Source organism: Bos taurus, chromosome 13 (genome assembly GCF_002263795.3).
Source record: "Bos taurus isolate L1 Dominette 01449 registration number 42190680 breed Hereford chromosome 13, ARS-UCD2.0, whole genome shotgun sequence".
Lineage (NCBI taxonomy): Eukaryota > Metazoa > Chordata > Mammalia > Artiodactyla > Bovidae > Bos > Bos taurus.
The window spans coordinates 17446424-17469744 of NC_037340.1; the positions used below are offsets into that span (position 1 = coordinate 17446424).

Sequence of the window (23321 nt, forward strand, 5' to 3'; positions counted from 1 at the left end):
ATCTCTCTCTTCCTTGTCCTACCCTTTCTCTTACCTCATCCTTTTATTTCTGCATTCAATCTTTCACGATCCACTTCTTTTATCGGCCTTTCATAGGAGAATCTGTGCAACTCGGGACTAGGGGCACTGTTGAAATGACCTTCGACAAAGCCATAACGGCAAGTGAAGGAAAAGTGAAAGAGGAGGATTGATTTCTCACCATCTCTTCTTCTTTTGCCGGCTGCTCCTTTACCCTCCCTCCTCAATCTAGATTCTGATAAATAGAAGCAGTTTGTTGCAATTTGTTCATTATAAGGGGTGCAGGGAAAGATTGGAGAGCCAAGGCTTAGGATAGTCTGGATGATAAATGACAAAGTTCGTGTCTTCAAGGACGGAACAAGACAGCAAGAATGACAGACAACCACGAATGAGCGACTAACTCCTCCCTATTGATCCAGCAGTCCTCAACCCTTTTGGCACCGGGGCTGGTTTCAAGGAACGCAATTTTTCCACGGACTGGCCGGCGGGGAGATGGTCTGGGGATGATTCAAGTGCATTACATTTATCGTGCACTTTATTTCCTTGTTGTTACATCAGCTCCACCTCTGACCATCAGGTAGGAGATCCTGGAGGTTGGGGACCCCTGCATTAACCCACCTTTCTTCCACTCACCTAACCTCAGCCTCATGCACCCGGGTTTAAACATCCACGGTCTTCTTCCACGTCCTCCCTTGCTGCGCCACTTCCCACTGGTCTCTTCATCTCACACTTATTAGCATCTTTGCCTGGGAATGTTCAAGGGAAGGAAAAGGTGAAACTCCAATCAATGAATTTCACTTCTGCCAAAGTTCACAGTGTCCATCCCCGACCTCTTGCCTCCAAATACCAGGTATTACAAGCTGCATTTTTCTTTTGTCGTATATTCTGACAGTAACCCTTCTGCATCATCCCCTCATTCAGGTCCTGTTATTTCCTGCCTGAAGAGCATCTCGGGATCTCTGTCCCTGTGCCTTTACTTTCCGCTGCACCAGCTCAGGCTGACTATGATGTCATTGAATATGTCCCACTCTTTTTAGACTCCGTCAGCGGCTAAAGTCCACACATCTCATTCTGTCCTTTGAGGTCCACCTCCATCTAAATCCAACTGCCATTTCTGCTCTTGGCTCCCACCCCCTGGTCTGTGTTGTTGTGTGTTAGTTGCTCAGTCGTGTCTGACTCTTTGCAACCCCACGGACTGTAGCCCGCCAGACTCCCCTGTCCATGGAATTCCTCAGGCAAGAATACTGGAGTGGGTACCATTCTGTTCTCTAGGGGATCTTTCCAACCCAGGGATCGAACCCAGGTCTCCCACATTGCAGGCAGATTCTTTACCATCTGAGCCACCAGGGAAGCCCATCCTCTCTCTACCTATCTCTATTTCTATTCGACAATAGACCACGCCTTCTTACCCCCAGTATCCACCTCCCCACTCATCCTTCAAGGACAGTTCTGAGACTGATCATATCAGTCTTCCTGAATTTTTCTCTTCCTGAACTTCTATGTCTCTTATCATTATCACTAGTATTTATCACCTTCTACTGCTACAAAATTGTGACAAACCTCAGAAAAGGCAGTCTGGGTCAGAAATGTGTTGTCTGATGCAATGAATGGTCTCTTCTGGGAAGTACCAAGTGTTTCTGATAACAGAATTGAGCAACTTCCTGAAAAATTGAGATTCAACTTGAACAGTTGACTGCCTCTCCTGGGAGGAACTTAGTTACCTTTAACCAAACTTTCCTTTCTTGAACATAATCTGTCTGTGTCATCTAGTCACCTTTTCTTCCAAAAAGAATCTCTACCAGGAAGATCTTTGACCTGGACTGATTGGAAATGATCTGGCAGTAGTAGGCTTGAAACAAACCTTCAATGTATGCTCATGAAGAATGTGTCTGAAGTTGCTTTAATAGATGACAGTTGTATTCTTATAGGTATGTATTTTAACAAATAGCCATTGGATACCCACATGTCACACTCTGGGTTGGGTCGTGTGATTAAGCTGCCCAGAGGCCCGTAAATTGGCATGAAAATCTTTTCATCTAAGTCCTCAAAGTGAAGGAGACTCTTCTGAAATGGACTCCTAACTTCCTGGGGATGTGTTGATGTATATTTTTTTCCAAGGGAAGAAATTAGAGATTCTATCAAATTCTCAAAAGCGTAACCACATCCCCCCAAAACAAAGATTAACCACCAGACTAGAGGAAGAAAAGGCATATGAAGGTGGGGATGACACCATCTCCCAGAGTAATGGAAATAAAAACAAAAATGAATAAACAGGACCTACTTAAACTCAAAAGCTTTTTCACAGCAAACGAAACAACAAACAGAATGACAACAACTCACAGGTTGGGAGGAAATATCTGTAAATAATGTGACTAATAAGAGACTAGTCTCCAAAATTTACAAATAGCTCATGACACTTAACAGTATCAAAACAAACAACCCACTCAAAAAATGGGCACAAGACCTAAAAAGACATTTCTCCAAAGAAGACATGCAGATGGCCAAGAGGCACACGAAAAGATGCTCAACATCACTCATTATTAGAGAAATGCACATCAAAACTACAATAAGATATCACCTCACAACAGCCAGAATGGCTGTCATCAAAAAAAAATTCACAAACAATAAATGCTAGAGAGGGTGTGGAGAGAAGGGAACCCTCCTACACTGTTGGCAGGAATGTAAGTTGGTACAGCCACTGTGGAGAACAGTGTGGAGGGTCCTTAAAAGCTAATAATAGAGGCACCATATGACCCTGCAATCCCACTCCTGGGCAGATGGAGAAAAACATGATTCAAAAGGATATATGCACCCCAATGTTCATTGCAACACTATTTACAATAGCTAAGACATGCAAGAAACCTAAATGTCCATCAACAGAGGAATGGATAAAGATGTGGTTCATATATACCACAGAATATCACTCAGCCATTAAAAGAATGAATTAATGGCATTTGCAGCACATGGATGGACCTAGAGAGTGTCTTCCTGAGTGAAGTAAGTCGGACAGAGAAGGAGAAATATCATATGACATCCTTTATATATGGAATCTAAAATGACATAATCCAAATGAACTTACAAAACAGAAACTCACAGACTTAGAGAAGAACTTATGGTGGCCGGGGGAAGGATGAGGGGAAAGGGATAGTTAGGGAGTTTGGGATGGACACTTATATTTAAAATGGGTAACCAACAAGGACCTGTTGTACAGCACATGGAACTCTGCTAAATGTGGCAGGCTGGATGGGAGGGGGGCTTGGAGGAGAATGGATACATGGATATGTATGGCTGAGTCCCTTTGCTGTTCACCTGAAACTCACAACATTGTTAAGCAGCTCCACCTCAATGCAAAATAAAGCGATCAAAAGTTAAAAAAAAAAAAAGAGTGGATGATAATACAGCAAAGCAAGTGCTGTGATAGTGTTAGTCTGTTACTGAACCAGGTTCATCTTACTCGACATAGCAAGACAAAATGCTAGGACACTGCGGTTTGAAGCAGAGAGGGGTTATTCACAAGGCAGCCAGGTGAGGAGACGGAAAAGCAAATCTCAAGTTAGACTCCCCGATGGCAAGGGGCTGGAGTATTTCTGGGATGAAGACTGAAGAAGCAGGATGGTCTGAGGCATGGGAGAGTGGGGAAAGACGATTGGGAAAAGGTGCCATGATTATCTTTCTGTGCAGGAGTGACTAAATTACCTTCAAAAGGTCACCATGCATACATTCACGCCTGCCCAGTTGAAGGGTCTTTGGTTCCATCCAGTCTTAACCACATCAGCTTGAACTGGACACAGCAAACTCCAAATTCCTAGCCGACAACTTGGGCAAACATCTTATTGTTCAGGCTACGTGCTGCTTAGACAGCATGCAAGTCTTAAAATGACCTTGATGAACGAAGGCAGGTAAAATGAAATTCAACCCAGGGTTTGAGTCTGAGGATTAAAAAGTGATAGTCAAGTGTCTTTCCTTCTCAAACGTGAGTCCACTGTGGGGAGTAGCTTTGCTCTATGCAGCCTTGGTACAATACATACACAATTCACGACAAAATGGGTCTGCTCTCTTCTCCTCTCTCTGCCTCCACCCGGTGCTGTCAAGGTCAGGAGACTAAGACTGCAAGTTCAGCTCAGTGCAAACTGTAAAACTTGACCAAGTTATTTGTCTTATATGAGTCCATCTTAGCGCCAGGAGCTGGTCCCCTTATTTTGTCAGAAAAATTCTGTAGACTTTGTGACTGTTACTCGTATGCACGTAGATACTTTATCATCACAATCCATTAAGTACTTCAAGACGATTTTTTTTCTGCTGCTTTACTAGTGGACTAGGTGCTGCTTAGCTACTTGAACTTCACCAACCTCTTGGTTCGAAGGTCAAGGTGTGTTTCTATGAAACAATATTAGGAAGAAACCTCAATTAAATAACATGTCAAATAATTGAACCATTTACCTAGATTTAATGTTTAGAGTCCCACATTTTGAAAAGGTAAGGGAAAACATTTTTGGTTAGAAGTTCACAAAATGCTGGGTTTTTTTTTCCATTTATGATGAGTCAGATTGAGACTATTATGACAATTCTTATGGGATTTGAGAATGGTTGAGTCCTCCCTAAGCAAACCTGCCACCCCAAGGGAAGTCACTGATCCAGGAGCACACGATGTTTGATCCGTCTGTGGGAACCAATGATATCAGTCAGGGTAAGCTAAGTTGCTGTAACAAAAACCCAACAAGAATGCAACCTAATATACCAGAAAATCTACTGGTTTCCTAAATGACAGTTCATGGATAGGTGTGCTCCAGGCATTCAGGAACCCAGGGGGAGCACTCAACTTCCAGGATGATTCTGGTCCCTGCATTCCAGCCATGGAATGAAGGGAAAGAAGGGAAACAGGCAGGGGTGTAAACGCCACTTCTGCTAATGTTTCTTGGCAAGAACATCACCACAGAACCACACTTAGCTCCAGGGGGCTAGGGAATGTGCTCTGATCATTCACCGGAGAAGAAGGGAAGGTCGCCTGGGGGACCTGCTGGCTGTCTCCACCCTACCATGGCATGTTGTCTCCATGACAACAGTCATGATGCAGTTGTCAGCCTACTGGTCTCTGGTCCCTGTCCATAACTTCATCATGTATTTATGATATTATTCAGTTTAATGAACCCCCACATGTATATCATATTGACTAAGCTCTGTGACTTAAAAGAGTTTTACATGGTTGTCCCAAGAAGACTGACTTAAAAAGAATTTTTCATGGTTTTCCAACTTGGATTGACTTAAGCAAACAACACATCTTAACATTTCAAAGTGAAAATGAAAAATTCCAACCTGAAATTTCTTACAAATGGAGAAGTGAGCGTCCCAAGGTAAACCACCTGATGTTTTTGGGAGCAGTGTGCAATTTCTACGCCCTACCTTTTCCCTAACATTCCAGTGCGGAATAAAATGTCAAATGTGGCTTTCTTTCAAGGCTCTAATTCTACTCATAAAAACACTACTCATATTTGATTAAAAAGAACTCCCAACCAGGCAACTGTAGGAAGAAAACTTGTTGTTGAATTAAAAAAAAACCCACCTGCTGATTGTGGGGTGAAATAAAACTTTTACATTATTTAAAAAAAGCCCCATTTCACTATTTTTGTTTCCACAGTTTATACATTATTTTAAGTAATAAACAAGATAAAATTAAAGATGTTTAACTATTTTGCTATTATTTTCTTATTTTGTTGTTAATAAGATAAAATGGATTTAACTTTTCTAATAATTATGAGAAGGGGTTGAGGGAAGTTCTGTTGTAAAGCAAAAAAAAAAAATTACAACTTGCTAAATATGATACAAAGAACCTATCTATGAAACAGAAATAGATTCACAGACATAGAGAACAGACTTGCGGTTCTTACGGGGGAGGGCAGGGCTGGGAGCTTGGAATTAGCAGATATAAACCAATATGTACAGGGTGGATAAACAGTAAGGTTCTACTGTACAGCACAGGGAACTATATTTCATATCCTGTGATGAACCACAATGGACAAGAATACGAAAAAGAATAGATATATACATAACTGACTGACTTTGCTGCACAGTTGAAACTAAACACAACATTATAAATTAACTATGTGCGAATACAATTTTAAAAATTACAATTCAAATTTTGATTATTTTATATAACAGTGAATTAATTTGTGAAATTAATGTTGTCTACTTACTTCAGTCCAAGTATATCTTTCAAATCCTGGTTAATATTTCCTTGGTTCTCAAAAATTTTGTAAATAAATGTCATTACATTTAATTTAATTTTTATTTGTTTTTTAAAATTTATTTTATTTTTAAACTTTACAATATTGTATTAGTTTTGTCAAATATCGAAATGAATCCGCCACAGGTATACATGTGTTCCCCATCCTGAACCCTCCTCCCTTCTCCCTCCCCATACCATCCCTCTGGGTCGTCCCAGTGCACAAGCCCCAAGCATCCAGTATCGTGCATCGAACCTGGACTGGCAACTCGTTTCATACATTTAATTTTAAATTCACAGAAGAAAACTGATATAAAACTGAAGGTATTAGTAAACTTTAGGTAATTGTTACTTTCCAAGGAGAAATATTAATTCCAAAGACCCTCTAGAGTTAAAAAAATATGAAATACCTTCAAAGCTTGTATGTCGATACTTCCCTGGTGGTCCAGTGGCTAAGACTCCACACTCCCAATTCAGGGGATCCAGGCCCAATTCCTGATCCCGCATGCCAAACTAAAGATCCTATATGTTGCAATGAAGATGGAAGGTCCTATGTGCCACAGCTAAGACCTGGCACAGCCAAATAAAGAAATTAATTTTAAAAAAGCGTGGAGGTCATTCTGGTTTGTTTGCTTCTCCATTACCAACGTGCTCACTGATCTTGGCTGGATTTCACATTTTGGTCTCGTTTTCCTTTCATTGCTTTACTCTTGAATGTTAAGCACTAACCATTCTCTGCTCCTTCCCTTTCTGAATAATTCAGCCCTAAATATCACGTTGGCAACCACTCTTCAATGCTTTGGGGGAGGGGATGTTATTTGGATTATATTTCCAATTTTTCTGTGTTTGTTTCAAAATTATACTTTGATACCTGTAGCCAGGGAAAATCTCCAGCTTAATAACTGGGCCAGCCCTACAGACAACAGGAACTGCTGCTCTCCTTCTGCGGGCTGAGAATGTTTTCAGCAGTGAGCATAAGCCTGTCCTGGAATGCTGTCGATGATCCTGTCACATTCTGACAAGTATTGCTCTCCCAGAAAGAGAGCAGTTCATGCTTTTCCCTGCAAACTCTGGTATTTAGTCTGAAAACCCCTTTTAGTTCATCTGCAGGTGGCTGTGGCTCAGTGGTAAAGAATCTGCCTGCCAAAGTAGGAAACGCAAAAGAAGCGGGTTTGATCCCTGCCTGGGTCCGGAGGATTCCCTGGAGTAGGAAATGGCAACCCACTCCAGTATTCTCCTCTGGAAAATTCCAGGGACAGAGGAGCCTGGTGGTCGACAGCCCATTGGTCACAGAGTTGGACAGGTCTGAGCACTCACACACTCATGCACAAGGCTCTTTTCAGAGATGGTAATTGCTTTTCTTCCTTCCCTCCCTCCCTCCTTCTTTCCTTCCTTTCTTTTTCTTTCTTTCTTCTTCTTCCCTGGGGCTCAGACGGTAAAGAATCTGCCTGCAACGAGGGAGACCTGGCTTTGATCTCTGGATTCAGAAGATCCCCTGGAGAAAGGAATGGCAACCCACTCCAGCATTTTTTTCCATGAATTCCACAGAAGGAGGAGCCTGGAGAGTACAGTCCATGGGGTTGCCAAGGGTCAGACAGGACTTAGCTACTAAGACACACACATCTTTTTTTAAAGTCTTTATTGAACTTGTTACAATGTTGCTTCTGTTTCATGTTTTGGGTGTTTGGTCCTGGGACATGTGATTGAACCTCCTCCACCCTCTGCATTGGAAGGTGAAGTCTTAGCCAGGGAAGTCCCAGTAATTGTCTTTCTTAGAGAATGTCAGAATATTCTTAGAGCTTAGCAATAACACATATTGGAACTATGAACTGCTTTGTCATGCCTGGATAGTCTTCCTTTTGTCAATGTTTTTGCTTACTTGCTAATATTTTTTAAATTTTATTTTAATATAAATACACCATGACATGAATTTCTAGAGGGCAAAACATAGTCAACTATTCTGTGAAAATCAGAAGATAGCTCTGATCATTAAACAGGAAAGCAAGATTCAACTCTCTGGAAAACAAGAAAAAGTCCAACGTTGAAAACCAAAATCCACTTTTAGTAATGATCTTTCAAGAAAAAAACACAGCTGGTGGCAAAATATCTTATAAAATGACAACTCATATTCAAGACCCAGGGCATCATGGTGAGAGAATTAAGGCTAGTACTGATTGTAAGTCTTGGGAGAATATTCAGGAGCTCTGAGCGTGGGGCAGTCTGTGCTTCCTCTTCAATTATCTGAATATTGGAGACCCCACCCGAAGACCCAGTGGACTTCTTCAAGGGCTCCGTGGTCAGACAGCTTTAGGAAATTCCCATCTAGGGCCAAGACTGCTTGGCATGACCTGGCGCCCCTCCATCTTGAGTGGCACCTGCCGACTCCCCGGGGAGCTGCGAGTCCGGGACCTCAGTTTCACGGTGACATCAGATTATGAAACTCTAGTTGAGACCACTGCCAAGAAGGGCTTGCTCACCCTGCTTTAACGGCAGTGGGAATCTCCCTGTCTTTTTCAGGGGTAAGCCAAAGAACGGATTCATAAACGAACCCCAATCCTTCTCACCAACCCCAGCCCACACCTCCCAGCAACTGAACTTGAGAAAGAAAAAAAAAAAAAACCTGGTTAAAACCACTTCCTATATTTGAGACTAGAGAAGAGAGTGGTACGCACAATTTCCTGGCTGAAGAACCCAGGCTAATACTTATACAGAGTAAGCACTTACTGCCCTAGAGGTTGACGGACCGGCAGGGATGACAACCTGAGCGGACTCACCCTTCATTCCCGTCTCCCGGTGCGATGCCAACAAGAGGCTGAAAGGAAACCCGGCGTTCTGCAGAGCAGCACTTTCTCTTCCCAGCCCCGACATCGGCAGTGGTCTCAGGGGCCAGGAGGATGGAGCCAAGCTTGCTGATGTGGAGGTTCTTCGTATTCATCGTGGTACCTGGCTGCGTGACAGGTAAGAGGTCACTGGTGCCTTTGGAGTCCTGGGAAGGCTAAGGATGTAGGCTCTTCCCAATCACACAATACGAGGGGCATCTAAGTAGAAAGTACAGGGAGGGGATGGGACCCTGGGTTCTGCCTCTGTGTCCATGGCCCACCGGGGCCCCATTCTTTGCCTCAGTCATCACCGACTTATAAAGAGAACTCGGAATGGGGAGTTCTTGTCACTCAAGGTCTTTGACAGTTGATTCTGGGAAGAACATAGTGGTGTGATATTTGACTGTTAACCAGATACTAATGAGCAGATTCCACAAGAGATTTTATTTTCCCGTGAATTTAGTTTTCCACTACATCCACTGGCTGTAAGGGTAATACTAGAAGTCTGGTAGAAATCTCTCTAATACCAGGTGAATGTGCCTCAGATGTCAGTAACTCATATGAAGCACTGGGATCATTTAGGATCTCAGAAAAGTTAAGCTTCAAGGAAATGATACCTAGGAAGCTCCTTGTATGTGCAACTTTATAGAAGTTTTTAAAAAATATAAGCATATCACTTTGAGAACATTAATTCTTATCTTCTTATGTGTCTACATGCATGTATATATATATGTGTGTATGTGTACATATATGAAAGTTTTGCATTTCATTCATCCTTTCAGAAGGATATTGTCCGTTTCTGTTTTGTTTTTTTTTTTTTTAAAGAAATAAGAAGCCACCAATTTCAGCCTCAAACCTCCTTCCTAATGGCATGTGAATTTTCTAAAAATGTCCTCCCTTGCTTATGCAGGAAAACGTATCAGCATCTATAATTTCATATCCTTCATTTCTAGACATATAATAATGCCAAGTGGCCACAGAAAGATGTGTTAAGAAGTGAAACACAATGATGCATAAGGGGTCTTTTGGGCCTGTTGAGGGGAAGTGACCAGTCATTGGGCTATGATCTGACCCAGGGGTAGGATCTTCTTTACTTTAAAGTGAAAAGTGGACATGATTTTAGGAAGACTTATGTGACTTCTGCCTCCGCCGGGTCTTTGCAAAGTGAGAGGCAGGCCAAGGGAACAGAAAAGTCTTTACGGTTGACTGTGCCTCATCTCTAGGGAGCGCATTTCGAGTAAGTGCGGGTTACTGATAGGTGTTGGTGACTTATCTGAGGATGTGAATGGTCTGATCGCAGTGCTCTGCCATACACTCACATCTTCAAAAATCTATCCAATGCCTCTTGTTCCCCTTTTCAACAGTACAGGAAATACAAAAGTGAACAAAACTTAGCCTCACCTTAAAAAGGATATAACCTGGTGAGGGGAAGAGAGTTATGACAGCAGTGTGGTTGGGGTGGGATAAGATCTATGGGAGCAGGGGGCCATCTGGGAAGGCTTCACAAAAGCAGCAGCACAAAGAGCCCTGAGGGGCCAGTGAATTTCCCTCCATGGGAATTCCAGAGAGAGAGGACCACACGCGCAGAGATGCGGCAGGGCGCCAGGAAAAGCCCTCAGCCTCAGGTGGAGGTACAGGGCTACTGGGGATTAAGACTGGATGACCCCAAGTTGAGGATTTTAAATTTCATTTGGGAGTCAATCAAAGACAATGAGAAAGTAAAATTTACCATGTATAGTGTACCTTACGGGGCTTCCCAGGTGGAGTAGTGGTAAAGAATCAGTCAGCCAATGCAGGAGACACAAGAGACATGCATTTGATCCCTGGGTTGGAAAGATCCACAGAGGACAAAATGGCAACCCACTCCAGTATTCTTGCCTGGAGAATCCCGTGGACAGAGGAGCCTGGCGGGCTATAGTCCATGGGGTCCCAAAGAATCGGACACAGCTGAGTGAGTGAGCACAAAGTACCTTGTATAGGCCAGACACATGTCTTCCTTCCACCTTCACAGTCCCTTTGCAAAGTGGATGTCACCAACCCATGAGATGAAGAAGACCCCAAGACTCAGAGGCCACAGAGGCAGTGGCACGGCCGGGACTCAAACCCAGTTCTTTCCGCTGAGTGCTCTTTCTGTTCACTGTGGACAGGGCCCAAGCTCTGTGGAAGTGACTTCACAGACAAAGGCGGGCAGACAAGGTCTCTTCCAGAGACCAGTAAGGACTTGGCAGCCAAAGAGAATGACATGGGCTGAATTTCTGGGATCCACACATGGCTTAGGAATCTCTCCAGGGTCAGAAATAATCTCTCAGACTTTTTCCTCCCAGAGGAGCCCAGTCTTAAAATAAACAAATCTTATTCCTAGGAAGGGAGAGGTCACTAACAAAATCAATCAGACTGTCAACAGATGCAATTTCTAGCTGATTCATAAGGCTGATTTTCATTCTGAAAATTTCCAAAGCCACCATTTAAAACTTGAGGGCTGACAGGGAGTGTATTGGTCAACGTGGGTGTTTTTAGTCTCTGTATTACTGGGTCCTGGGATGTGGTTGAAAAGAGAATTCTCCTGATGTTGCCAACAGGCACATTATTGATAGTGCCTTTCTCAGCATTGTGGAAATTCTGAGAGTTTATCTGTGCCTTCATCATCTTTCTTTCATTCTAGGAATTCTGTGATCAAATCTGCATGCCCTAGACTCAAAAACACACACCCAGTGCGGAAACCCATGAAGATGATATTTTTGTCTAATTATCCCTTCTTGTAAAGATGACTGCCCACACTGGAATTTCCGTCTTCACGTTTGTCATTAAAACACAAACGCTTAACCCTTCACATTCAATCATTCAGTTTCTCTAGATCCCAAAGTGTGATTACCACATGTTCCTTGCTTATCTTTAAGATATGCCTTGGAGAAGGTAGTGTATATAGATAGATGGATAGCTCATAATTGTGTGTGTGTGTATATATGTATATATGGATTTGGTAAACTTAGGGAGTATCTCATAAAACAGTTGCTACTTTCTTTAAAAACAGCCTTTCTTAAGTAGGTGGTGCTGTTTATCACCTGTACATCTGGTCCTTTTGAGATCTGGGAGCATCGAGGCGCCAGAAAGAGCTGGCTTCGCTGACAGTCAGCTGCTGAAAAGAATGGCTGATGTGCAAGAGAAGAGTTCTTAGCTTCTCTGAGCAAAGCCTTGACTGGTCTGGAGGCGCCTGTGTCACATCTTGCTGAGATCATTCTCATCAGAGCTACAGTCACTCTCAAGTCGGGCTAGCCCTCCCCCAGCCCCCACACATTCCCTGCCCTCCTCATCGCCTCATGACCAGCAGAGACCTGAAGGAGAAACAGGGGTTCCTTTGGGAAGTGGGGCCGTGTCCCCTGAGGCGAGGGCAGAGAAATGTTAGGAGGAAGCTGAATTTTGCAGGGGGGTGAAGGGCGTGATTTGGGGGCAAACTGCTGGATCTCTGTGGGCCTCAGTTTCTCTGTAAAATGAGGAGGTTGATGGGGCTGATCCTGAGACTGCCTTCTGGTTCTCTTGCTCTATGTCAAGAATTCTGAACAGGAAATAAAATAAGCTCTGTCAAAAGGCCTTTGCAAGCTGGGGCACTTTCAGATGAAAAAGTTTCCAAACCGAAGACATATAGAGCAGGGTCCGGGTTGAGAGGCCTTCGGAGGCGCAAGCACCAAGGCTGACGTGTCATCACGGTTATTTCCAGCCTCTGGGAGGTAGGTTCCGCCCTGCGCTCAGGCCAGGAGCGCGGCTTCAGGGAGGGTGAGGGCTGTAATACTGCTCCCTGCTGGGGAGGCTTCTGCTATTTGCTCTTGGGGCCTTTTTGCCCTCAGTCGATGTCCTTGCTTCTCGTACGGGAGGGCTTACATGAGCGGGAACCTATTTCTCTTCTCTTCATCCCAGGCCATTCCCTGGGAGGAGAGGAAAGAGGATCTTCATTCAGTCAATTGCTTCAAAAAGCTATAAGCCCTTGTATTCTTGAAAGCGGTTAAATTGAGGCTTTCTAACGACTTCGGGGGAGCCTCAGAGGGGCACGTGTGCTGGGCAGGAAGACAGTCAGGGAAGAATTTTGGTTCTTCTCTGCTCCCCTCCAGTCTCTGTTTCTTTTAATACTGACTTTTGTTCACGGATTTGGCTGCACGGGTCTTAGTCGCGGCACGTGGGCTCTTTGATCTGTGCTGAGGCCTGTGGCGTCTTCAGTTGTGGCCTGTGAAGTCTCTGCTGGAGCATGTGAGATGGTTACCTGCGGCACGTGGGAGCTTAGTCCCTGACCCAGGAGGGAACCTGGGCCCCCGGCATGGGGAGCACGCAGTCGTAGCTACTGGGCCACCAGGGAAGCCCCTCCAATCCCTGTTTTCTAACTTCCCCTCTGAAAAAATGAATGTATGCATATGTGATGACATTCGTACTTTTCGTACGTCAGAGCACCCAAGCGCGTACCCGTGGGTCCTCGGTCTTACGCGCGATTCTCGGCTTTCGTTCCTCGTCTGCTCCCTGCCCCAGTCTTTCGGTGGCAGCGAGAAACAGAGAAGGAAAGAGACTTGAGCAGGAAGGAGGTTGAGGCTGGGTGGGGGAGGTTGGCACTGAAGAGGTAAGACCTGGGCCGTGGATTTACTCTGGTAAGTGCCCTGGAGCTCAACGTTCAGAGGAAAGGGCGCCTCCACCTTTTCCTCCCCAGACAGTCCTGGGTGCCCTTTCTCCGAAGTACCTGAGCAGAGCATAGAAGAACGTTGGTCACAAGTGGTATGAAGAGCTGGGCAGCGGGGCTCAAGGGATGGCTTCTGAGCCCTTTGGACTCAGGATCTAGGATTCCTGTCTCCAGGCTAACAGAGTGCGTCACCACAGCCCAGCGGGGCCCTCTGAAGTCACAGTATTGTGAGCTGCTCCATTGTGTCCGACTCTGTGTGACCCCGTGGACTGCAGTCCACCAGGCTCCTCTGTCCGTGGGATTCTCCAGGCAAAAACACTGGAGTGGGTTGCCATGCCCTCCTCCAGGGGATCTTCCTGACTCAGGGATCAAACCCACATCTCTTGCATTGCAGGTAGATTCTTTCACCATCTGAGCTACCAGAGAAGCCCCTGAAGCCATAGGTGGGGGGGGGGGTCCCTAAACTTCCTGTGACCCTTCTGTCTGTTGCTCTTCATCCAGGGATGTATCAGGGGAGGAGAGATTGGAGGCCACTAATGAGGACCCTCATCTGCCTCTTTTGCTACCTTTTCTAGTAATTTCTTCAGGAAGTTCTGCTTAGGTGGAGTCAGCTGCTGTCCCAAGTATTATCTGGGGTGTGGCGGGGGCGGTGGGGGGGAGGTGGTGGTGGAAACAGCCCAGAGATGACCTTACCACATAAAGATGGACCTCATTTGTTACTCCTATATACATCCTGAAACTCCCAACAGGAAGAACAGTGTGATAGACACACTCTATCTAGCTCCATCTTTCTTGAGTAGTGAGTCTTTGAGCAAATTTGGGGAGTGCTGCTACTTGTTTCCTTAGAAAACTTTCTTATGCACAAAATTTTGAGAGCAATATTTGGGATAATAACCTCTCTGTCAACCAGGGTCTCCAGGTAAGACCTCTGATCAGGTTCTTTAATATCTGAACAGCCATACTCTGAGCACAGAGAATGAGACACAGGATGTTACCCTCACTACTAAGGGAGATGTAGCTGGCTTGGCAAAAGTAACCTAAAAGGCCTGGGTGCCTAGACAAGATTGGAAGCAAAGGTTTCCAAGGAAAAACCAAAGACACCAGGGAAGCAAGAGGAGTGGAGATCTAGGACTAGAAGTCAGGCCTCTCAAATTACAGTACAATATTCCCCATATGTCTTCACATCAACTCTCAGTGACATTCATCCATCTACTTTCCATCCATCCACCCATCCTTCCTTCAATCCAACCATACATCCATCCATCCTTCCCTCCTTCCTTCCTTCCATCCATCCATCCATCCTTCCTTCCTTCCATCCACCCATCCATCCTTCCCTCCTTCCTTCCTTCCATCCATCCATCTCTCCATTCATTCATCCTTCCTTTCTTTCATCTATCCATCATCCATCCATCCATCCATCAATCTATCCATGCATTAGGATTACTGAGATTGAAAAGGTCTTTGCTGTCAAACTGCTCCTGGCCTAAGACTGGAGGTAAAACATCTGCTGAGCAACTCCCGCCTTGAGGACTTGCCAAGGGAGGCAGCAGTATTTGCCAATGACTCAACAGCCATCACTGAATCCCCCCTTTCCCCAGGCTTTCAAATAAGTCACCCATTTCGGGGAAAACAATACTAGAATCATCTCTGGGTCTTTTAGGTATTTTCCACTCTAAGATTACTCAGGAATTTTCCGGCTTTTGACTTGTTTGGAGCTTACTCTGGGATTTGCTTCCATCAGTGAGAAAACACAAGTCTAACTGGGAAATGTATTTAGAGCAGCAGTTGCTGGCACAAAGTGCACATTAAATGTGCATCTGGGAAACTTTCACAAATGATGTCCAAGTCCCACCCAAGACCAGTTAGGTCAGACTCTCTGGGGATTAGAACTGGACATAAGGCTAGCGTTATTTTTAAGCCGCTCAAATGATTCAAGATGCAGTTAGGATTGAAATCCACAGAAGAGTGATTCCATGGTTGGTCTGAGTCCATTGTTTTATTCCTATTCACTGGGAATAGATGCCCTAGCATAGTACTTCCCAAAGTTCAGTGTATTACAGACCACCTATAATACGGGTGAGGCAGGGGGTTTGTTGTGAGAAAGATTCTGATTCACAATATCTGGGGTGAGGGAGGAGATTCTGATTCAAACAGGCTCCTCCATGAGATCTGAGTGCCTGGTGCCTGAACCCCGTTTTGAGTAGCAAAGCTGTCATGGGAGAGAAGCAGCAGGTGCTGTGTCCACCCCACACAGAACTTGCAACTAAAATGGGAAAACCAGTCCGGGAAAGACACAAGATTGAACGTAGCAGCGTGGTAGGTGGCAGAGTTGATGACACCCTGGCATCCAGAGGTGCTTCCTGGGGCATTCAGAAAGCCTTCTTGGAGAAGGTGGCTCTGAGCTTGCGCTTGTGAATCTCAGGAGCTGGCTGAAGGGTGGTGTTTCCTAATGAAGTGGCTAAAGTTGTATACGTGAGTCATGCTCCTTGAGCAACAAACTGAAGATTGAGGTGTTCATGAGGGCAAAGAAACAAATGCCCCACGTCTCAAATATTTCCTACTCCATTGTTGGTCGCTTGCTGAACAAAAATGAAGCTCAAATGCCTAGTGATCCTATAAAAACTAGTACTTCTGTTCTGACAAGAGGCACCTGGGTTCTTGCCCTCACGCTTTGATCCTCTAGTAACATACATTGTTGGGGTCTGGAGTCTGCACTCCCACAATGGGCCACCGAGTCAGCATCACTAGGACCTCATGACACCTCTGGGTAACAGTCAAGAAGTCCGGAGTCTTATTTCCCCACATTCAAATTTTGCCCCGACCTCTGTCGAGCACCAGGGCTTCCATCCTGACTGCCCACGTGACCGTCTGCCCCTAACCCATCCTGTATACAGCTTTCCATCAGCCATGGTGCCTGCAGCGCTCAGCCCAGGGCCAGGGACCCACGAGGATTTCAGGCAGCAGAAACTCTAAGGCACCAAAGTGTGGCTGCCCCAGGCGGGGTGACCAGAAGGCCTGAGCATGAGCGGGGTGGCCGGACCAGGCCAGTGGAGTTGGGCTTCCGGGTGCCCCCTTCCCCACCCACCCCTCCAGACACAACGAAAGGGCCAGGTGGATCAGGAGACTAGGAAGAGTGAAGTGCTTCTTTCTGAAAAGAAGAAAGAGAAGCAGGTTTTTAAAGAACACAAAGTGCGTGCTAAGGAGGTGATGGGTCCCTTTACTCTAAAGAGCATGGAAGTGATGGGTCCCTTTACTCTAAACAGCATGGAAAGCCCACTGGGCTCCAGGAGGCTCTCAGGATAGAGGGAGATGAGGAAGGTGGGCAGAGCTGTGAACTGCACAACGGCTGGCTGGTTGGGGCAGGCCCCGCACAAACCCTGATCCCAGCACCCACTTTTCCCTTTGAGGCTTATTTTGCCTTCAGCCTTGTGCCAGGAAACAAACACTTTTGGAGGGTGCTGCACTACAAAGGCTTGTGGACTCTTAGTTCCCCAAACAAGGACTCAACCTGGGTCCGGGCAGTAAAAGCACCAAGTTCTAACCCCTGACCCTCAGGAACGTCCCCAAGAAACATTTGAAACAGGAGCGATAACGACAAGAGCTCATATTTACAGCTCTCTCACAGGCACTACGTGAAAACGTTGTGTTGGCTGTGTTAATCCTCAAAATCGGGTCCACCTTGTTCTCACCCCCTTCTCGTACCCAGTAAACTGAGGCTCACGGAGGTGAATCAGTTATCTCATGGAATACAACCGTGGGTGTGGGGGTGCCAGATGGCAGCCAAGCTGGCTCCATGCAGGGCCTGCATTGTTGATGATTCTCGTAAACTGCTGTTAATAAAGAAGTTTAGTTTCTCCTTTTGAAAGTCTGCTCTGAGTAGGCCCCACTGCCCCTGTGGTTGTTGATAAATGAAAAGCCTGTTCCGACCGCATCCAGCCCCAGACGCCCAGAGGCCGCCTGCCGTCTTCTCGAGGGGCTGGCTTTTCAGGCCCGCAGAATCCCTGAAGTTTAAATTCTCTAAATCCTGTTCTCCCCCCTCCTACCCGCCAAACAGCAGCTCGGGGTGTCTTTCCTGCATTTGACTGGGCTTCAAAGAAAGCACTCGTCAAGCCACGTCTGCCCCAGCCGCCCACAAAGCAAGGAAATTCTGAGCACCTTCAGGCATGAGTCAACACCACCATGTTCAGGAATCTCTGCCCACAGAATCACCCACTCTTCTGTTTGGGCCCAAAATAGATACCTCCTTCAGAAGCCTCCCTGCTTTCTGTAGCCTCAGCAATAAGAAAACAAAGGCGAGGGTAGGTGTGCATCCAAGGCATGATGGAGGGAGTTCACTCTGCTGTGAAGTTCTCTGCAGTGAAAACACTGCCGCTGAGCTGGGCACGCAGGACAGGTGTGGCAGGGGGAAGGGGTACGCAGGAGGGCGGCTGGGGACGGTCGTTCCTTTGTTCATTCATTCCCTTGGCGAACATTTATTAAGCAAATACTATGTGTCAGATACAGGGTTGGGAGATGGGTGCAACCCAACCCTGGGTCTCCAGGAACCCACCATCCAGCAGGAGAAAAATATATCGCACAGACAATGCCAACCGAGCTGAGACTCAGAATGCAAATACAAAGAAAGAGTGGATGGCCACACAGACAGGCATTTGTTCCTATGCAAGTCCCTGGACATTGTCACTCAAGAACTGCCTCACTGTCCTAATACCTGGGACAGAAACAAGGGCTGAAGGCATTGCTCTGTCATTACTAAAGCTATTGAAATCATACACCGTGGATTTTGAATTTAGAACAGCACAGTCAGAAAATGTGCAGAAGTTGTCCTTTGCTCAAGAAACTCCCTGACCAAGAAAATAGGAATATTTTTGGTGGGAGCGGTTACTTTCCTTAAAGGAGAAACGGATGGCTCTCACAGCCCACGGGTGTTATAGAAATACCGTTAACATGCGGAGCTGACAGATGGCACCTCCTCACCAGTGTGTGAGCCACTCTCCAATTTCAAACACCCAGGAAGGAACTGCCTCTCCAAGAAAGGGATGAGGGGAACCCAGTCAGTCTGGTTATGCTAGGTACTTAAAAGGAACAGTGTTTTTTTAAACTATATATGTGTGTATATATACATATAAATATATATACACATATATATATATTGGATTCATAAAAAAAATTTGTGTTTTTCTGTAACATCTTTCAGAAAAACCTGAATGACTTTTTTGGCCAACTTGATGTATACAGGTTGTATACACATGCTATATGTATTGTATACACATACATATATGTACTATGGATATATATGTGTATGTGTGTGTTTATGTATATATATGTGTCTCTCTATATATATGTTTGTTTAGTTGCTAAGTTGTGACTGACTCTTTGCAACCCCATGGACTGTAACCCCCCAGGCTCCTCTGTCTATGGAATTCTCCAGCCAAGAGTCCTGGAGTGGGTTGCTATTTTCTTCTCCAAGGGATCTTCCTGACCCAGGAATTAAGTCCGTATCTCCTGCATTGGCAGGCAGAGTCTTTACCACTGAGCCACTGGGGAAGGCCATGTGTATACATACATGTACACAAATATACATATATACACTATGTGTATACACATATGTGTATATGCACATGGTATATACACGTACATATATGTGTGTGTGGATATATATAAACGTCTACAATGTTTATATATGTGTGTGTGTATAACTATACACATGTATAGAATGTGTACATATATATGTGTATAACTATATACACATAGTTTCATGAAATGAGGCCCTTGGAGTGAATCAGTCTATCTCCTCAGAGAAAGACTGTGACACAGTTAAAGGGCAGCGAGCCGTTTCTACAAGTTTTGCTTGAAATCCCCGCGGCCCGGGCTGACGTCAGCCACTTCCTGCCCCGGGCCCTGTGAGTTTCCCGGGAGTTTCGGGGCGGCTGTGCTGCGGCTCCGGTCCTGGCTGTGGCAGGCTGGCGGCTTCCCCAGCGGGCGAAACCAGTAGCGCCTGCAGACCCAGCTGAGTGTGGTATCTGTTTCCGGCCCCTGCGGTAGTGACACCTCTGCTCAGCGTCTGATTTAGAATAAAAGGATCTTCGCGAAGAGAAAACTCCTTATTTCAAGTGGAAGGCAAAACAAACAACTACCAGAAAAAGTCACAAACCCCAACACCTTTTAACCATACCAGGGCAGTTTCCGCTGACATCCTGCTGACACCCGGGAGAGTGCGGGGACCGCAAAGGGTGAGCGCTTTCGGCTCAGATGTGCTAACAGGCCCTTTATTTCACTTTTGACTTTCAACGCCTTTCACTCGCCAGGCCATCAAGTTTCACCTTCCCTCTCCCAGGGTTTCCTGTCTCGCTCCTCTAGCCTGAGTTTGCAGTGGGCTCCCGCGGAGGGACTCCCACTCTCCTGCTCCTCCCATTCCTCCTGGGAGAGGAACTGTGGGCCAGCCAGGCACCCGGCTGTGCCTTCTGCACCTGTGATCTTACCGGTCTCACAACAGCCCTGTAAGTCAGGGACCACTGGAATCATTGCCATTTTACAGACAAGGAAACTGAAGTTAGGCTTTCATTCACACACCCCAGAAAGTGACGGAGCCAGGCTACCTGCTCCATCCTTGTACAGAGGAAGAAGGCAGTTAACCCGTCTCATCAATTCCCCTGGGCTTCCTAGGCAAGTTTTCTGTCTCTTATTTTGAGTCACTCTTTGATCCACTCCCAAATTAATTCTCTTGAAAGCAGCTTTCACAATGCCTCTTCCCTGATCAAAGATCTCATGTTGTTCCCCCACCGCCTGTGGGGCATGCTTCCTCTGCCTGGCGTCTGGTGTTTTTTCTGACCTGGTCCGTCTGAATGTCCTCTGCATATTGGACCCCCTGCAGCTCCAGCCACTCCAGCAGGCAGGGCTCCTGTTCTGCAAACATGCTTCCTCACCTACAGTTTCAAAGCCTGGCACCTAGGGACACCTCCCCTTTTATAATCCACCACATCTCATCTGCCTACTTGGAATTCTTCCCAACTGGGAAGCATCTGGGGAGAGTAGAAAGGGCTCAGGAACTTGGGATTCCACAGGGCTTGGATTCAGAACCTGGTTTGAACTTGTGTAATCCTGTTTTCCTGTAAAACCATCAATGGGTACCATTCTCTGCCAGCACTACCAGGGTGGGGACAGCTGATGGACAGGTGAGAGCAGGTGGTCCAGGAAGACAGAGGCATGCCCAACCCCAGAAAAAAGGGGCAAGGATGCTTCCCAGAGCAAAGTGACAAGGAAGGGTCCTGCAGGACAGGCAGAAGGCAGGAAGGGGGAAGCAAAGTCTCGAGCGAGTTAATGACAGAGGACACAGCACAGTCCTTCAGGTCGGGGAGCACCCGTGGGGTGGAGCTGTGAGCTGGCCGTGGAGCTGGGCCAAGTGCAGGGGCATGGACTGTACCTGGGGAGGAGGCAACGCCACAGAGCAGCTGCAGGGATGGGGGCCATCTGGGCTTGAGGGCATCAGCCCTGTTATCTGTGTGTATGACTGATGGCAGGTGGCACAGGGGAAGGGGTGCAGCCCCTGAGGGTGCTGAGTGACCTGGGGGAGAGTCGGGAGTGGGCTGGTCCTTCAAGCCTCCAGGGGCCTCAGCTGCTGTGGGACGAGGCAGCCTGCCTAAGGTAATCAGGATACAGTAGGTGCTCAGTCAGCACGGCTTGCTGGGCCTGCAATCTGCACGGCCGAGAGCCAGAGTACCTCTCCACAGGCTTCCCAAGTTCAGTACAGCCAGTGCTGGGCGCCCTGCCCCCAACCCCACTGGCTTGCTTGTCCTCCTTTATCTCCAGTTTTAATGAAAGATGCTACCACCACCACCACCTCCAGCTGCCCAGGGAACATGCCCAGAATCCCGCTCCTTTCGCCTTGCTGGCCCTGCACTCCTTACAAAGGCCCAGTCCCTGGGGAGTCCAGTCTGAACCATCTCTGCATATTAGTACCCACTCTCCACTCTCCAAGCTCCAGCCCCCCAAACCCCAGCCCGAGGTGCCCGAGATGGCCTTCCTGCCTCACAGGACACACGGGGGGTGGGGCGGAAGGAGGTCAGAGGCTACTGTGGCCACAGGGACAGGAAGTAGCTGCGACATGGGAGGAAAGGTGGGCACACGCAGTCATGGGCGCCTCCCCCCGAGAGGCTGCGGATCCTGACATTGCGGAACCGGCTGTGTGACTCTGGGCAGGGCACTGACGCTGCCGGCTCACTACATTGTGTATAACACGGAGCCAGTAGGGACGGCCATCCCGTCATTAATCACACTGAAGTGATTCTTATTTACAGCTGTATCAGTAACACTGTAGCATTCTGTATATCTCAGTTTATTGTATATTCAATGTCTTGCTTATAATAATGGACTATAAAATAGTCGTCATATTAATTGTCATGAATGTTCATAACAGCCTCCTACAGAGGTGGCTGGGGGGACCAGGGAAGCCAATTGTGTGCCTGCATCAGTGGCAAGCATGCAGTGACTGCCACATCTTGGACAGAGCGGGCACTCTCTGTGCCTCCGAGGAGATGACAGAGAGGCTCTCTGAGTCCCTTTCAGTTCTGACATTCTGTGGTTAATAAACACCCCAGAGCAGGGTGAAACCCCATCCCTTCCATGCTGTGCTGATCAAGCCGTTCAGGGTCCCCACCAGCCAGCCCGCTCCCCTACTGCGTCCCGTCCATTCACCAGCAGGACTGAAGGCATCGCTCACACCATGGGAGGAACTATATGCAGTTCATGCTGCAACAACTACATCCTTGATGGCTCCCATCTGTTCTTTTCAGCACAAAGCAATTCCCCTTGAATCATGGTAAACAGGTCTTAGTTCCCATGTCCTTGGAAAATGCTGCCACCTTGGATTTAAATTCAATAAGAGGAAGCCCAACATGAAAACCCCTTACAAATTCATCGCCTGTGGTCAAACCTTCTAAGTTGGGTGTCCCTTGAAAGGAACAGTGCTCGCCTATGGCTTTGATCAGAGACTACATTGCGGGTGCTGCCTATGAATTTAGAGAAGGCAGGAATGGTGTGGATTTTAAATATTTTTATTTATTTGGCTGTACTGGGTCTTAGTTGCAGCATGCAAACTCTTAGTTGTGACCTGTTGGGTCCACTTCCCTGCCCAGGGATTGAACCTGGACCCCCTGCACTGGCAGTTTGGAGTCTTAGCCACTGGAACAGGAAGTCCCTAGAGCTGACACTTTAAAAGGTGCTCTGGGGAACTTGGCTCAGACAGTAAAGAACCTGCCCCCCAGTGCAGGAGATGCGGGTTCGATCCCTGGGGTGGGAGGATCCCCTGGAGAAGGGAATGGGCAACCCATGCCAGTATTCATGCCTGGAAAATTCCATGGACAGAGGAATTTTGTGGGCTACAGTCCATGGCGTCACAGAGTCAGGGCGACTAACAGTTTCACTTCACTTTCTGGGGATCTTGGAGTCTGTTTCCTTCAGTAGTCCATAGACTACTCTCTGGACTACTGAGTCCACATTAAAAGCTCATTAAAAGCCTTTCAGTTGAGGCTGCCTTTCTGAGGCCAGTTCCTGGAGTACCGGAGAGGGCTCCGGGCCTTGTCTACGTGACAATCTTAAACACCCTCCTCCT

The 23321-nt window shown here is 46.6% G+C and overlaps 1 protein-coding gene across 1 annotated transcript in view; it reads left to right on the forward strand.

The window, feature by feature from the left end:
• The first annotated feature begins 8968 nt into the window (after positions 1 to 8968).
• IL2RA (interleukin 2 receptor subunit alpha) overlaps positions 8969 to 23321 on the forward strand; it is a 45324-nt gene continuing 30971 nt past the window's right edge. Inside the window, exon 1 of the mRNA NM_174358.3 lies at positions 8969 to 9196. Coding sequence (NP_776783.2) covers positions 9133 to 9196 — 64 coding nt within the window. The 5' untranslated portion in view covers positions 8969 to 9132. The remainder of the gene's footprint in view (positions 9197 to 23321) is intronic.